This window comes from Pyxicephalus adspersus, chromosome 2 (assembly GCF_032062135.1).
Source record: "Pyxicephalus adspersus chromosome 2, UCB_Pads_2.0, whole genome shotgun sequence".
NCBI classification, from domain to species: domain Eukaryota; kingdom Metazoa; phylum Chordata; class Amphibia; order Anura; family Pyxicephalidae; genus Pyxicephalus; species Pyxicephalus adspersus.
The window spans coordinates 66,910,758-66,927,526 of record NC_092859.1 but is presented as its reverse complement, the minus strand read 5'-3'; the positions used below and the strand labels follow the sequence as shown (position 1 = coordinate 66,927,526).

At 35.9% G+C, this 16,769-nt stretch overlaps 3 protein-coding genes across 4 annotated transcripts in view; 2 read left to right on the top strand and 1 right to left on the bottom strand.

The window, feature by feature from the left end:
• SH3RF2 (SH3 domain containing ring finger 2) overlaps positions 1 to 14,805 on the bottom strand; it is a 126,930-nt gene extending 112,125 nt beyond the window's left edge. Inside the window, exon 1 of one of the 2 annotated variants that reach the window (XM_072400916.1) lies at positions 14,270 to 14,805. The gene's annotated coding sequence lies outside the window, so the exon portion shown is untranslated. Of the gene's footprint in view, positions 1 to 13,499; positions 14,199 to 14,269 lie in introns of those variants that run through there. The other variant, XM_072400915.1, reaches the window with a different exon arrangement.
• On the top strand, positions 2,807 to 11,526 carry GRXCR2 (glutaredoxin and cysteine rich domain containing 2). The gene is made up of 3 exons (XM_072400919.1): positions 2,807 to 3,222; positions 7,283 to 7,474; positions 11,247 to 11,526. The coding sequence occupies exons 1-3, from the start codon at positions 2,890 to 2,892 to the stop codon at positions 11,463 to 11,465; spliced, it is 744 nt and encodes a 247-aa protein (XP_072257020.1). The 5' UTR covers positions 2,807 to 2,889; the 3' UTR covers positions 11,466 to 11,526.
• Positions 14,806 to 14,929: 124 nt separating the features above from the next.
• PRELID2 (PRELI domain containing 2) overlaps positions 14,930 to 16,769 on the top strand; it is a 76,326-nt gene continuing 74,486 nt past the window's right edge. Inside the window, exon 1 of the mRNA XM_072400918.1 lies at positions 14,930 to 15,091. Coding sequence (XP_072257019.1) covers positions 15,017 to 15,091 — 75 coding nt within the window. The 5' untranslated portion in view covers positions 14,930 to 15,016. The remainder of the gene's footprint in view (positions 15,092 to 16,769) is intronic.

Sequence of the window (16,769 nt, the reverse complement as noted above, 5' to 3'; positions counted from 1 at the left end):
AGATATATGAGATATACCCAATCATAAGGTGATATTTCCAGCAACACTTAAGTCACACAATTGTAAATACATTTAGTTGATAGAGATTCTAGATAAACATATCAGAGAACTTTCAATATAGTTGGGGAAGAGCACATTAAAGTAATAGTCAACAGTCATGTTGCGCTTAAAATAATTTATGAAGACTCCCAGGGTGTGAAATTTCTTCCAAAGACCATAGTAAAATGAAATATAGTGATTGAGGTGATGATTCAAATAAAGGCAACACTTCACAAAACTAAATTACTTATCTCTTGCCAAGTGGTATTCAACCTAAACCTCTTTATAAAATCAATCTGAATTTACTCCTGCAAAAAAATTTGCTTTACTGGTAGGTAATTGACATTAGATTGGTAGAAAAAAAAGAAGCAGAATATTTTAAAGTGGGTCATGTTAGAGTGCTTGAAGTATTCTTTTAAAACTGGTTTGGATGCCCTCCTTGCTTTTGAAGGAAATGTAGGGAACTAGAAACCACAAATGGACCTAGCAGACTTTGTAGCTAAACCAGAAGACCTGAAAGTATCTGCTTCAACAGGATCCATCCTTCTTGATTTAAATATGTAACAAACATTAGCTAGGACAATAACAAGAGATGAAATACCAATATACCAGATAAAAGCACAACCACAAACTGGTAGAGCTCTTTAAAGGCAGATTTTACACAGAATGCAATGAGTTACATTGGGCTGTAGTCAGAGAAAGAGGAACCAGTTAATATAGTTTTTGTAAACAAAGGAGGGAGATCAGCATTAGCAGTACGTGCATTAGCGCTCACAATGACAAGCTACAGGGCCAGATTTATACATTTTGTCTTCCCAGGGATGGGTACAGTAGGAAAGGGTTCCTATGGTTCATCACTAGCTGTCTTATATTTTATTACTTGTCTTGTACTTTTATTATGTTCTCTGGAACAACGAACTAAGCATGCACCTGGAAATGCTTTGGAATGAACATTTTGTGTTTATTTACAGCAAAAAGCAGATCAGTACCTAATGATAATGAAACCCATTTAAACCTTGCCTGCTATTTTGATCAATAAAAGTAGTTTAAACTTTTGTACTTTGTTAACTTTACCTGCAGTTTAAATTAAAAATAGCTTTTTTGCCTACCTCCCCTGAACAAAGGACTGAAATGAACTAAATTCAGGTGTAGGCATACATAGAGTTACAGTCTTCAGTCTAAAGGCCCAGTTAGGCTGAGCAGCTACATGATTTGAGAATTTGGGAAGCTGTACAAAATTGGATTTTATGGAAAAAAGCCCATGGGACTTTAACGGCAAATATTAATCTAAATGTAACAATTCTTCATGCAGTAATAAAACTACAAAAAGCACTTTATTTGTAAAATACAAATAAAACAATTGAAATTACATATCAAATTTGCATTGTGGTCTCTGATAACATTCTAAGCGTTTTGTGGAATGCAGTCTGCTTCAGCAGAAATATACAAGACCTACAAAACCCAAAAATAATTTATTACAAAGAAGTACACAGATAAAAAAAAAAAATGGTAATAATAGTGATAATATTTTTCAAATTTTATAGCATAATTTACCAATACCATTGCTGAACTGCAGCTTACACCAGTGATTGCCCAAAGTTAGTGTGTCCACATAAAGTGTAGTTGCTCTATCACAGAATGGTGGTTACCAAAACACAAAGAATGTTCTCAGAGAACACTAAACAAATTGGAGATGTAATTTCAATTGTTTTTTTGGATTTAAATTGTTACAAATAAAGTGCTTTCTTATAGTTGTATTACTGCATCATGATTTGGTATATTTAGAATAATACTTGTCGTTCAAGTCCCATAGGCTTTTTTTTCTTCTTCATAAATTACAATGTAAATTGAGAGATGTGGCATTATTTGATTGTGTATCAAGGATAACTACACAAGTATACTAATGTGTACAAAATTGGATAACCGAAGTAAACCGTCACATCAATAATTAAGTGAAAATTTTCAACTGTTTTAATAAATCAGCCAACTTGCAAATATGTTCACTCGTTGTTGGCATTGTTTTTTTTTATAGAATAGATATATATTTACTTCATAAATACATATCTGCTTTACATATTAATTGCTCTTAATAGAGGTATAGGTTTCTCCTTATTTATTTTTTCTTGCTCAAAAGAACTTGAACTGATATTTATACAAATGGTATATGGTACAGCTGTATCATCCAAAATACAGAATGCTAAAGAGCTATTTTTTTTTGCAAAGAACTGTGTGTAACTTAATTATTGAAGTTGTTGGCTAACCTGGAGTTTAATTAGATTATCTGCAGTTTGTTCATCCTAAACTAGCTTTGTTAAGTCTAGGTTCAGCAAAATGCAGGTTACAATTTGGAACACCTTAACAAATATATGAGAAATTAAGGCACTATAATCAAAAAGTGTATATGAAGCTCAAATTTAAAAGATAAACAAAAGTGATATGCCTTGCAAATGTTCCACTCTGTCAAGTATACAAATATTGATTTGCACAATGTATTCCCCTGTTAAAAGTGATCTAAGACTGGAAACGTTAAATAAGCCCTGTAAATAAAAGCCGCATTTTATATTTGGCCTGTTGATTCGGAAGAGTTTGTAAACTGACTCACCTAAAAAAGCAGAGGTAAGGGTGCCACATTCATCACTGTGTATATAAAATTACTTCTTTCATGAGCATTTATTAATACTTTATAAGGTGGTGTTGGGTCTGAAATTACATGAGAGGATCTGAAGCCTTTTATGAATTATTTATTTGCAGGAGCAAATAAAGACAATGTACAGGGAAGCTGTACCAACACACACAGGTATTTGTTTTTAGGAAAGAATTAAATGAAAATAAACCAGGGGAAACATTTCTATGGATGAGCTTCAGAAGAAATTAAGCCAAAGATATGGAGACAGACCCCGGAAAGTGAGATTTAAAATTTCTTCTGCATACAGTGGCCGAGTATTAAAACAAGTCTTTGAGGATGGCCAGGAACTGGAGTCTCCAGATGAAGAGTATCCTCATAGTTTTCTACATGACAGTTTCGAGACATCGGAACATTACTTCACCTCAGGAGAAGCTCATCCACAATTTTATCCAACAGCTCGGCTGACAGCCCAGAGAATAAGTGTCTTCAGAGATGGTACTTCCTACAGACTTTCAAATGACCCACTGTTTTCTGGCAGTCATGAAACAGACAAGAAAGTAAGTCTCATAGCTATTATCTTATTAGTGCTTTTTTAAAAGTAAGAACCTCTTAGTATTTGGATTCTGATCCTTTCAAATTCTACATCTTATGTGCAAAAAAAAGCTGACAATTAAAATGAAACATGTCTAAAAGAAGATGAACAGCTGAACTTGCATTATTAATATTATTTTATTATTATTAATAATAATAATAATAATAAAATACCAAAAATAATAATAGTAAACAACAGTATTTATAAAACACATATATTACACAGAGCTGTACATTTGATAGGGGTTGCAAATGACAAACAAATACAGATAGTAACACAGAAACAATAAAGGACCCTGCCCTGGAGAGCTTACAATCTAAAAGGGGGTCGAAGTATCAAACAATAGGAGTACCAAAAAGTAATCTGTTCCCCACATAAACCAACTAAACTTTTTATTATCTTGATGCTAGTGGACAGGTTATCACAGTGACTGACAAATTCCAGACATCAGGTTCTTATGTCATTTAAAGGCTGCCTCTTGATTCTTGGTTTGGACCGACAGCCCTTTACATTTTAGACCTTTAAGACATAAACATAATGGGGGGGGGGAGTCAGTTTGGTCAATACAGCTAACTCTTCATAGCTCAACGTTTAGATATTTTCAAAACTAAAGTCAAGTGTGGCCAATAAGATGTAAAATATAATAAAGTATATAAACTACTATGTATAATGTAGCATAAATGTTTATTATCTTAATCTGATTCATTGCTATTAATACAAAAGGATGTTCATCTTGAACAAAGAAACTTTTGTAGTAAATTTAACTACTGTTTGGGTAAGACCTATTTCACGAGTGAGGAAAAATGCTTTAATATGAATTTAAATAATTATGTAATGAGTATATTTCCAAGAAAAATAGAGTTGACTCAAAAAATAGCTAAGTTGCTACCTTAACAGGTGACATATGAAATTTTAGAAGCTGTTTATTTATCTTTTAAATAGTTTTCCACGCAGTCGCATTCACTCTGCTATTACCTGTGCAGAAAGGGAAATGAATTACTTTAATTGGGACATATATTTCAACAAAATGTTGATAGATGTACCTACTAAACCCCATTCTATAAAAGCAAAAAAATTTAACTTTGGCTAGAGTTGACTTAAAGCAATCTATTGATATTTTCATTAAAGAAAGAAAAATGCTTTGATTACCAGTAAAGAGTTGTGAACACGTAGGAAGAAGTACCAGAAGCTGACCATACTACTTTAATTTTCTGGGTGCCAGGTAAGGTACCGGTAAAAATATAGCTAGACAAGGACAGCTCTGTACATACCATATTTAATATACTACAAGAAGGTTCTGATTCACTCCCTGCATATGTAGGTGAATCATATGCAATACTTGAGAAAAGCCTGCATTTGGCAGCACTACTTAAAATGAAACTACACAAAAAATAGCAAGCAGGCCGTCAAACATACTTACCTGCCTATTTGCAATATTTTCTGATCTTTTCTGCTCATAGTACAATGTAAGGTATCCTTGCATACACCAGGGTGCCAGGAATCAATTAACCCCTGCGTGCATGCGTGGGAGTTACATTCCAGTCTGGACAATCAAAACAGCCGAAGATCCTGAGTCCGGAGGGAAATTTGGTAAAGATGGAGCCAGAACAGGTCAGTTTAGTTAAAAAAAACTGTGATAAGGCAGAGGTTTATTTTGTTACAGAAGGGGCATCACATTTCCCTTCTGCAATAAAGGACCTGGCCGCTCTTAATCTTTTAAGACTAGCCATTAAAGAATTTGGAACATTCTAATAAACTTCAACAAAATTTTCAAATGTATCTGTTACATCAAGCTTTTCTATTCCTGCTGCTTTCCCCTCCCCACCACTATTACTGTATAACACAACAGGACTGGCTGTCTAATAACACTTGCAGATAGTCTGCAAGCATCACTGAGCAAATAAAATGGATCAACGTATAGTTTAATTGTAATAACTATTTAATTCAATTGAATTGTGAATTGAAGGTGCAACCCTCGATCAGCATGCCACATCAGGTATCCTACAGATATATATACATACATATATATATATATATATATATTTTTTTTTTAATATATATTTTCCCTAGATAATTAGTATCAGCCTTATACATAAACAAATAAAAAAGGAAACAAAGGGACTTTAAAGGCAAAAATATAATATATATATATATATATATATATATATATATATATATATATATATAACCTTTATTTTATTTTCTAAAAAATTTTATTTTTACATTTTCTAAAAATATTTAAAGTTTTCCCCACACTAGGAATATACAGATATATACAAGTGCCACAATCACAGATGGCGCAATATACACAATTATGTTTATAAATGTGAACTCAAAAGTGTATCATAAATATAACACTCCAAGTCAACAACTTCTTACTGGGGTATTTGTTCTACTAACAGCGTTTTGTTTTCAAAAGAAAACCTTCATCAATAGTATGATAGGGTGAAAATCCTTTACTTTTTAGAGTACTTGGGGATTCACAGGGATCTATTTGCTTTCCTTTGACTTTTAATGGATATTTACAGTATCTATATATGGATGAAAAAGATATCTCCTCATAGAGGCTTTATAAGTTTAAATGGTATCCTTCTGTCCAAGCTTACAATACAAACATACTGCAGCTACTTGCTGCCAGCATTTAGTGTTTTGTTCCAGATAGGAGACACCCCCCTAGTATCACCCTAATTAACTATTTTTTTCATTTCTATACCAATGCTATCTAATCCTAGCATTAAAAAACAAATTCTAAATGCCCTTTTTGCTTACCTAAAGCCATGTTCATGTGACACGCCATATGTGTCATAGTCACTGCCTGTGTGACGTGGATCCTTCCTATTGACAAGTCCATCAGTAGGGCCATCTCATGTTTAGAATGTGCAGGTTATGACACTTGAAGGGACTACCAGGGATTATGTTCCCATGCATTTGGAAATTACATTTTAGGAAGATTGGACAGTGGTTTTTAAGTATATCTTTGCATTTCCTACAAGATAAGAAAACAAACATGTGGGGTGGATTTGAGGGCATTATGAGAAAGGGTGGCAGCTGTGGATAATATATGAACAGAGGTATGCACAGAGATAGGTGACTAATCACAAATCTATCAGAACAAAGATAATTATACCAGGGGGATTGCAGTTGGACATGTAGAAGCAGATCTCAGGATATATTTTATTTAACAGAAATAAAACACATTTAAAAATGGTTCTGTAATAATCAACTGCCTCCACATTTGCTGTGTTTATCTAGAATTCCCTTTTCTATCTAAATACCAAGTAATAGCCATTTAGATATGATGGTGTGAAGCGTGTAATCCTGCACCATACTCCAACGCATTGATGTAATCAACATAGCAGAGAAATATATAACAAACTATAATTGTAATTCTCAACTTGTATTCCAGAGGCTGCATCTGATGATACTGTATAACCCTCACTTTTGTCAGCTGGGAATGCACTATGTTGAAAAATAAAATGGTAACATTGATTCTACCTCTCATCTCAACATGAAAGTGGAGAGGAGCGAAACCACAGACAGCAGTAGCATTCATACTAAATTGCCTATTTAAGGATAGGAATACACCCGAAAAAAACAATGTTATCAGAAGAACATCATTTGTTTCACAATTGATCAAATGCACTGTAAAAAAAGATGATGTTTTAATAATGTATAGTTAAAGAGCAAAGATAACAAGTAAATATCAACTTCAATAAATCATTGCCTCTTAGTTGTATTGATTAGATAACCATAAATACACTGGTCATTTGATGAGCATGCTGAGTGAATAATTTGGTATAATCCATTGATTTTTTTTTTTTAACATTCAAATTCTTTATAAATAGCCAGCCTAACTGGCCTCCAGCACCTCTCTGCACCAACCGCAAAGTGGATCCACAATCATTTGTTGCCCCATTAATCTGAGACCTCTTCAATGCATATACTTATATATAAAAATCAATTACCTACCTGTGACAAAAAAGACATTAGAATTATGGTAACATTTTTTTGTTTTTGTTTTATAGACCTCTGACATCATTGATTTTGGAAAGATCATAATTTACACCAGTAATTTAAAGATTATTAGAACCCCAGTTATAAATAAAGAAGTTTCTGAAAGTCCAAAATGGTCTCCAAAACAAAGACGAGCAGTTGAGGGGGGCAGTACATCGATGGAGGACTATGAAATTTCCAGAATGAAGTCACAAGATACTCCGGTAAAAAGATAAAATATATTTCTGCTAAATACATTTCTGTATTTTCTCTTCCTTGATTAGAGATCTCCATATGTCATCCGATTTCTGAGATTCAGGTTTTTCTAAATGCTCATATCTCAGGAATGTTTTAATTTTCACATGCAGTGTTTCTAAAAGAGTACCTAAAATAATTTTATATAGAAAAACCTCCCCTTACTTATATTGACTTTCCACTCATGGAGTCCTTCAGTCTGAAATCCATCAGTCCCTTATTGATTTTAAAAAGTAGTGATTGAAAAATTGGTGAATAGTTGCATCATTTCTCCATTTGTAAGTGTGTTATGAAAAGCAGAGGAAAAGCAAGGAAAAGCTCTGTCTCATCACTTTTTCCTGTACATTTAAAGTTTAAATAACCCCTCCAAAAAAAATATATATATATATTTCAATTCATAGGCTATGTTCAGGCTAGCAGTGAGTTTGCAGCGTGAATACTACTTTTTCACTTGTTCTTGTTGTGGGTCTGAATCTGCCTTTAAAAGTGATTCCTTTTTTCTTTTTTAACTGTTGCTTTCCTTTCTTTACTTAGTAATCCTAAAAATCTAAAAAAAAGTCATTTACATAGACCATTAATAACTTGTGTTAATTACTCCCTTTAGGGGTATGTCTATTAGCAGTCTTATGCACACCTATTTATAAAACCTGCAAATATGTCATTAAAACAAGTATCGTAATGAACAGAGCTTTATCTGCTCTCGTAATGAACAGACTGCTGCCTTTTACCTGCTTTTAACCAAAGAAAATTTTAGCCATCTATATAAGCGCTAGTTTTACTGCTAGGTAGCACAACACCATAAACCACAATTTTGATTTTTATCCAAATCTCTACTGTCTCATTCTAAATTTTTCTCTAGCTATCACTAAACATTAGATTGGACATGTATCACAGTGTGTTTATTGGAATGATGCCTTTGTCCGGGTTTGTAAGGAGGTAGATAGAAATAAGCTTTAATGCAATATGAAATCACCAGTACATAAAGGTATAATCCATCTCTGACCTTATAAACCAGGCCAACCTAGGTGATTTAGCTGCAGAACCATACGGAAAACAGCTCCCTGTGGCATGATTAACACTGGGTTTCCCTTATCTAAAGCTATATATATTCACCTAATAATATTTACTTGACACAGGTAAAGCAATCTTTGAAAAACAGACACATAGTTACAAATCTTGTGTATCTAAAAGCATCAGCTGTGATGATAGGTAAAAATACTGTTTAGAGCAAGACACAGCAGTAATAAAGTTTAACACAGCATGTAAGTGTAAGTTATTATACACTCAATGTTGTTACTGAGTTTACCGCTTTACTTAAGGAAATAATTGTCAGTTTAATTTTAGGTTTATATTTATGCATGTATGATGGTTTACTGCAGTGGAAACTACATGTTAAATTTAAAAGCAGATCTTGACTTTTCCTCTTAAAGTTTAGTACAGCCTTTCTTAAAGTGGAAGTAAACTAAAGACAAAAAATCTTACTTACCTTAATTTCTGCAGATCCCTCAATGGCGCTGGTCCTTCTTGCGATCCGGTTCCACGTCATCCTGGGATTCCTTTTTGTCCCAGCGCAGAGGGAGTGCTGGGCGCCACCATCTTCTGACTTCTTTTCTGGTCTTCTTGCTCCGTCACCCGATCATGCAGTGCGCAGGTGTGAGATTGGGTGACATAGCCACTGTGAAGGGGGATAAAAAAGAGAGCCAATCTCACTGCAGATGCATGAGATTGGCATTTCCTTCACCTTGGAGGAGATTAGGGCATGCACAGAAGGAGCAGCCAAAGACTCGGTGTGTCTCTCTCGGTGCATGATGTAGGTATCCCAGGAGTCTTTGCACTATCAAGACTTAAAGTATCAGTGCCGCACCTTTTTAAAAAAAAAAAAAAAAAAATACAGGGGTGTTGCACAAAAAAACACCAATATTTTTACTTCATATAGAAGGGTTGTCTACCCTTCCATGTAAAGTAAAAATGTTGAGTTTAGGTATGCTTTAAGCATTTTTCCCCTGAGGAGTCATGGCTAAAAAAAACTTTCAGCTCTTAGGGAACCAATAATAAATTTGTGAGTAGGGGGTCAATGAAAAATAAAGTTTCTTAAAGTAGTGAAATCAGTGATCAGTGGTTGGGTGTAATACCACCTTTATAAACAACTAAAAACATCATGCTACCAAGTGATTTTGGTCCCAGAAATTGCAGACATTATTAAATAGGAGGTCAATCAGCCACAGTTGGAGGAACACCTAGCACCTTCTTCAGAAATCCTGGTCATGAATGGCTGGTCTAGCAAAACCCCACCACATCTGAGTCCTAAGCTTCTCTGTTGGTCAGTAATGTGATCAAGGGCATTTGAGAATAAAGCATCAAACCAAACCAAACAAATTTTAAAGATGCAAACAGAAAATTTATCCCAAAAGCAAAACCAAAAGCTAAACGTAAATGTAGAGGTTTCTGTTGGCAAAGGAAAAAGAAGATATTTTCAAACAATGTTGGACCAGTGAGAGACCTATTTTAGTATGGAAAATATCCTCTGCATCTGCCACTTCATAATTTTTTTAAATTCCTCCTGAAACATTTCTGTGTACTTCATGGTAAATGAGGGTACCTAGGCACTCCTGTACTTTTATCCCCCATGGAATATGCTACCTCAGGGACTGTGCCTTCAGCTGCTAGTTTCAGGAAGTTTGGAGAAGATTTGGTAATGCTCCTCACTGTTTCCTTTGCTGGAGTTTCAGACATGCGAAAACAAAACCATGTTACTACCAAGATGGCCGCTCTTACACACAAACACAGTGCAAAGGTATGGTAAATTAGAGTAATGTGGAAATATCAGCAATACTGGTGATTGGTCCTATACCTGCTGCCTGTTTTTTTTAGCACAACTAGCAATCCAACTGCCATGTGGTAACATGCCTACTGGGTGGTATGCAATGCTATTTATTTGTACTGAATCACAACCAACACACTATTGAGAAGGGTGGTGCACTCCCAAAATCAGTGTGGGTCTAAATATTTGGACTACTGTGGAGCGCAGTACATGGTAAAATGCAATATGAATGCACAGGCACACAAACTTACAGACGCTATACATGTGTGTTAATTGGCCTACTAGCACAACTTTTTATTTTTTATTTATGGAAAGGTTAGAACGGTCAGGACATTTTTGTGTCAGACTTTTATTGCTGTCCTTTTCTATTTTGCCAACCATCAGGGGGATCTCTCTTATGGGGATGACAAGCTTCTAAATCTTTCACGTTACATGTTTTAAAAACAATATTGATTGCATGCAATCATATTATAGAAATGTTCAATCACTTTGTGGTGTGGGGCGCTGCCATCTACTTTGCCCTTCTTCCTATGTTACCTGATCTTGCACTGCGCAGACGTGAGGTTGGGTGATGTAGATGAGGAAAATAAAGAGTGCCGATCTCACTGTGCATACGTGAGAGCCACATTTTTGTTTACCCCAGTGAAGAAAGGCTTCGATGTTGGGGATGCGTGGAAGAAACCACCAGAAACCTCCCGGGATTCATGACATATGTATCCCGGGAGGCTCTGCGTTCTAATTCTGTCTTGATGTTGTCTACCCTTTTATGTAAGGTAAAAATTTTAGTTTAGGTCTAAATGAAAGGTTTTTAGGGGTTTAAACCTATTTACACTCTACCCACTACTTATTTTGTTTGTTGGGATATTGTCAAGTCTGGAATGTTTTTTTTGCTGATGCATTTTCTTGCTTGTATTTTGCAGGATAAGGACAATCTCCACCACTGCCCACAGTGTAAAGGCTCTGGATGTTCACCTTGTGCTCTATGCCATGGCAGCAAGTTCACTATGCTGGCCAATCGGTTTAAAGAATCTTACCGTGCATTGCGGTGTCCAGCTTGTGATAAGAATGGCCTTCAACCTTGTCAGACATGTGCTTATGATTGTGATGGATACAGCCCATCACTGTCTCCTCACTCTTAAAAACAGAAATAATTCCTAAATTGCAGGTGATTGCAAAATAGGAGGAATTTGTTTTCCTTTCACAGTCCATTACTTCAATAAAGTAACTACTGTTGATTGATACGATAGCTATGAGTTTTTATACTGAATGATTTGTGTCTACCCTCATGAATAATGCTGTGTACCCCTCATACTAATCGAAAATAATATTACCATATCATTCATATATCAAACCAGTCCCAGGATCCTAATATATGATTACAGTAAACTAAATTATATATTTATTACACATCTATCAAAGTATAAATGCAATCTGTTACCTTAAAAAAATAATAGGTTTGTTTTTCTTTGTATGTTACATGGGCAAATCTAATTTTTTTAATAAATCCACCTGGGTCACAAAAATAATACACCAAAAGGAATGTTATTAAAATATTTTTCTTGAGTATTACACTATAATAGAGATCCCACGCATTAACCCTAAAATAAACATAAGCTATATCTACGCCACCCGGTTTTTTATACTCATTCCTTCTTTTCACTTAACAAGTAATGTTGAGCTTCCAGGGTGATTTGGGAATCTCTTCACTTTCTATATATTAGTGGGGAGTGAAAAAGTAGTCAATCCCAAAGCACCAGGGCTGCCATGTAGGAAGGTGTGTAAATCATATGCACCCCTAAAAGCATGGGGATGGAGAGAAATATTTACAGCTGGGGTAGGGGTGCAGTTATTTGTACCTTTTATATTGCCTTGTATAAGTAACACATTGGTAAGAGAAGGATGTAATATGTTTACTATTATTTAATCTCCCTTCTTCAGTGTGTATTCTTATTTAACATTTGTAGTTTGACTTCCTACAGTGCAACAATAACTGAAGGTTAATTTGTCAAAAGCATGCAATGCATTTTTGAATCTTTTATAATTTATTTCAAATTGTCACATAAGAGATATAGGGGGAGCTCACTAGTACACCCTCAAATAACTCAATTATTGTGATAGAAATACATGACCTTATGATGTTACCCAATATTGGGTCATCAAACAAAACATGGCTGCTTGAACCAAACATAATGCCACCAAAACCTTCTCCTTGGTGGATGAAGTCACAGATATGTGGAAAGAAAGGGTCTTTTGAACCCCCTACTTCAATCCCAGTAGGGAAATGTGAACATTTTTTTCAATATGTACTATTGCAGAGAATTAACTGGAAATTCATATATTTGGGATTTTTACATTTGTTCACTTTGGTATTTGCATTTGTTTATTCTAGATTACAGGCATTGACCTAACATATCTGATATAAGGAAAATACTTTACTTGAGCAGCACGCACAGTTTGAGGTACTACAATACGCCAGAGTATGACTTGTTATACAAGATATCTGATACTAAATATTTATTTAGTGAAGGAAAAAATAGCAGAAACCAAAATGCATAATTAGTATCAGCTATTGTTATTTTTTTAAAGTGGATACAAACCCATTAATCCTGTGAACCTCCCGTAAATAATGTGATAAGCTTTTTTGATGAGGTGGTTACCTGCTGGAACTATTAAAAAAACTTCAAAAAGTCCTGTAGAATAATTCTTTAGCTACCTCTTGACTAAATCCACAGGTATAGGTATTAAAGGGGTGGGGCATAGCTCTAGTTCATGGCAAAAAAAGGACATGGCAGACTTCATGTTACAACAATTTTTAAAAGTGAAGTTTCCTTTTACACCTTCTTACTAATATATATTACGCAAATAGTTGCTTTCCAAGCTTTTTGTTATGGTTTTTTATGACTAAGGGTATTTTATGCATTGATAAGCCCTGTTCCAGTCCAAAGGCTTTTAGGGCTCAAGCACACCTTTATGTGATTCAGAATGTACAGCATTGCGTTTGATATCACACATCAATGCATGTCATACCACATCGTGACAGGCTAGTATGAAGGTGGTATGTTTATAATAACTTCAATGGAAACTTCATCAGGCGTTTTGCTAAGAATAAGCTATACAAATTATGCCACGCATTGCACAGATATGAATCAGTGCTTTTTACAACAATGTCTTACCTGCGCACATGGCAACATTCCAGCAGGCATGTGATGCTCTGAACTTTTTTAGAATATTTTTAGAGCTATATGATATTACTGGAATTCACAAAAAATGCTTACAGCTATTTGTTATATATACACGCATAATCTTCTTCCTGCTTTATAGGGATACACAAAGAATACATTCAAGCTTTTTCACATGTAAATTTCTGAGTTAGCTAACTGATTGAAGACACACTCCCTACATATGGCTGGTTTTTTATTATAATTTGGGTGGGTTAAATGCTGTTCCCCCTAGCCACATGTATTTGTTATTCTCTTGGTCTTCCAATGAGAACCTATCCTTAGAAAGAATGTTAAGAGTAATTTCTGAGTGATAGGTCCTCTTTAAGGGCTCTTTCAGATCTGGGTATTAAACTGTGTGACTGGCAGCTTCTTGGCGCACAACAGCAGTTTGCAGAGAGTGTCAAACCTTGGGGAAAGCTGAGATCCACACGGCTTTAGCCATAGGGCAAATCTTCAAGCAACAACCGCATGGCTAAAAGCAGCTTGTTGCGTTTGGGACCTGTAGCAGGATCTGCTTAAAAAATTTTTCCAACCACTCGTATTTACTTGAATACCAGAGGTTGAGGGAAGACTACAGCTCACCATGGGTCTGAAATGGCTCAAAGTCTTGTAGAGCCATACAAGCTGGCTGGAAGAAAAGTGGGGGCAGTGGAGTGGGTATTCTACATACTTCAACATACTTAGTGGAAGTAAAAAAAATAAATAAAAAGAACAAAACGTACTCCCCTTTACTTTCGCAGATCTGTCGATCACTGCAGATGTTTTATGGGCCCCGCTTCGTCCTGGAATCTCCCTTTGTTGTGCCATCTTCTTTGCTATTCTTCTGCCTATGTCACCCGATCACCGCACATGCACAAGATTCGCATTTTCTTTTTTCCCATTGAAGAAAAAGCTCATTCTGCACATTCCTGAAGGAGCAGCCAGAAGCCTCCTGGGATGCATGATAAAAATTAGGTCCACTTTAATGTGGCCAGGGGAGAAGTGAAGTGATGGTGTTGTGTGTATAGCCTGGCCTTGTCATTAGAAACTACAACACAGCCATTGTGTTTACCTAAAAATGACTGAAAATATTAAAATTGGATCTTAAAACATCAGAGCAGAAAAAACCTCAAATAACATGTATATACTATTATAACTATATGCCCATTGTAAACTTTTCTTTTATTCCTCCATATGCACCCAGCATGTTCCTGTCCCATACTAATATATATATATATATATAACATGAACAGCTGCAGCTCTGCCAATATTGTTCTGAGTCCACTATCAGCTCCTGGTGCCTGGGGATCAGCCGGCTTATTGTCATCACAAGAATCTGACATTGCAGGAGGTGACTTCCACACGTGTAGATGCAACTTTCTGTCTTCAACCAATAAAGTTATTCGAAAGGAGGGCTTCAAAAACATGGCGCCTTAAAGCAGAGAATAGAAGAAGTGTGTGAGAGGGGAGAAGAGGTGTGTGAGGGCAAAATGGGGGTCGTACTGGACGTGAAGAATGTTTATCGTTATCCTTTCCAGGAGGTTGTCAACAGCTACCTTAACAAGGTAAGCTCACTGTAGCCGAGTTCTGTGTGTGTGCCCTAGTGGGTGTGCTCACATAATATAGGCAGCTGTGTGCACGATGCTGCCTTCTCCTTCCTCTCTTCACGTGTCTATTATATCACCAACCCCCTCCTCTCCTTCCTCTTCGCAGCCTTTTATTCCCCTAGGTGTGGGCTTTATAATTATATATATATATATATATATATATATATATATATATACTGCAATCACCTGGTGTCTCCTCATTAGTGTAATCAGTTAATTAGCTTACATCTGTGAGATCTCCCTAATATATATAGCTGTGGGCTCACACAGCTGGATGGGGTTCACACACCTACATGTAGTCAGGGGAAGCCATTGAGAAATATAAAAATATAATTGTGTATAATATTATAATTGTGCTCTGATATTATCTGCTTATTCTGGTGCCCAGCATAATATAGCTGACAGGCAGCCCAACCTCCTTCCCTCCTTAGAATTGCTGCGGTGTCCCTTGTCTGTACATTGCTGCGGTTGTCACCTTTGCCCGGAGTCATTGCCCATCAGGCTCAGGATGGTGTAAGTTCTTCTTCATCCTGACGTGGAACTGTGCTGAGACTGCACTCTGAGCTGCACCTGGTGCCACAATGCACAGCAACAAAATAAAAAATCACTTGTAGATATAATGCCAGCTTTTCATAAAGATCACAAAAATGACACTTGCTCTATTTAAAGATTCTATTCTTTCTTTTTCTGTTCTTTGTCAGGTCCCACTAACAATATTACATGTGTGTTATAAATTATGTGTTCCCATTGTTGCAATTCATAGCACTTGCAGCACCTTCACATCACAATTACATTGCAGCGCAAAGCACTAAAGTGTGTTGGGCTCTTACATCAGGTTCAGTTTTTAAGGCATTGAGTAGCACAAAACTTGCCCGACAGTCACAGATAAAGAAAGCATTCAGGCAGGTGAGTATGTTTTATTGCAAAAAAAGAACATCACCTGTCACTTTCTGCAATAAGAACCTGCTTGAGCAATCATTTTTAACTAAGTTCTGATTTTATTTGATGAATGACATATTTTTGTTGCTAGAAACAATCTTTCGTGATTGCAGCGGTGGATGAATGAAGAAATGCTTAACACATAGGGCATTCTGTTCTGTGGGGAGAAGGCAGGACAGGTGAAAGTTTCTGCACGGCTGTTTATCAGCTGTGCTTATTCAGTACAAAATCCCCACATATATGGTTCACTGATGACTTTTACATTTTTTTTTGTTTACCAGGCTCTGTTAAAAACACACTTGATGTGAGTTTATTCCTATATGGCAGTGTTTCTCAACCCGGGCACCTCCCTGGGGTTCGTTGGTAACTGTTGTGCTCATGATTGCCTCCACCTAGCAAAAAAAGAAAGGGTAGTGTCAGTTTTAGCATTTTTTGATTGCTAAATAGTACTCAGCTGTTTCAACAAAGTTCTATTTACACTTCAAAAAAAGTTTCCATTCTCTGTGTAGGTTTCCTCTCTGTATGTTTCCTATTTATACTGGGACATGTGTGTACCATATATGCAGTGAGCAGGCTTTCTCCAAGTATGTCCTTTTATGCCCTTCCCAGTGACTACCCCAACCATATGCTTCAGCATGCTAAGTTCAGTTCTTCTTTTTCCTCTCGGGTTGACCATTAATAGAGAATTAATCATTTT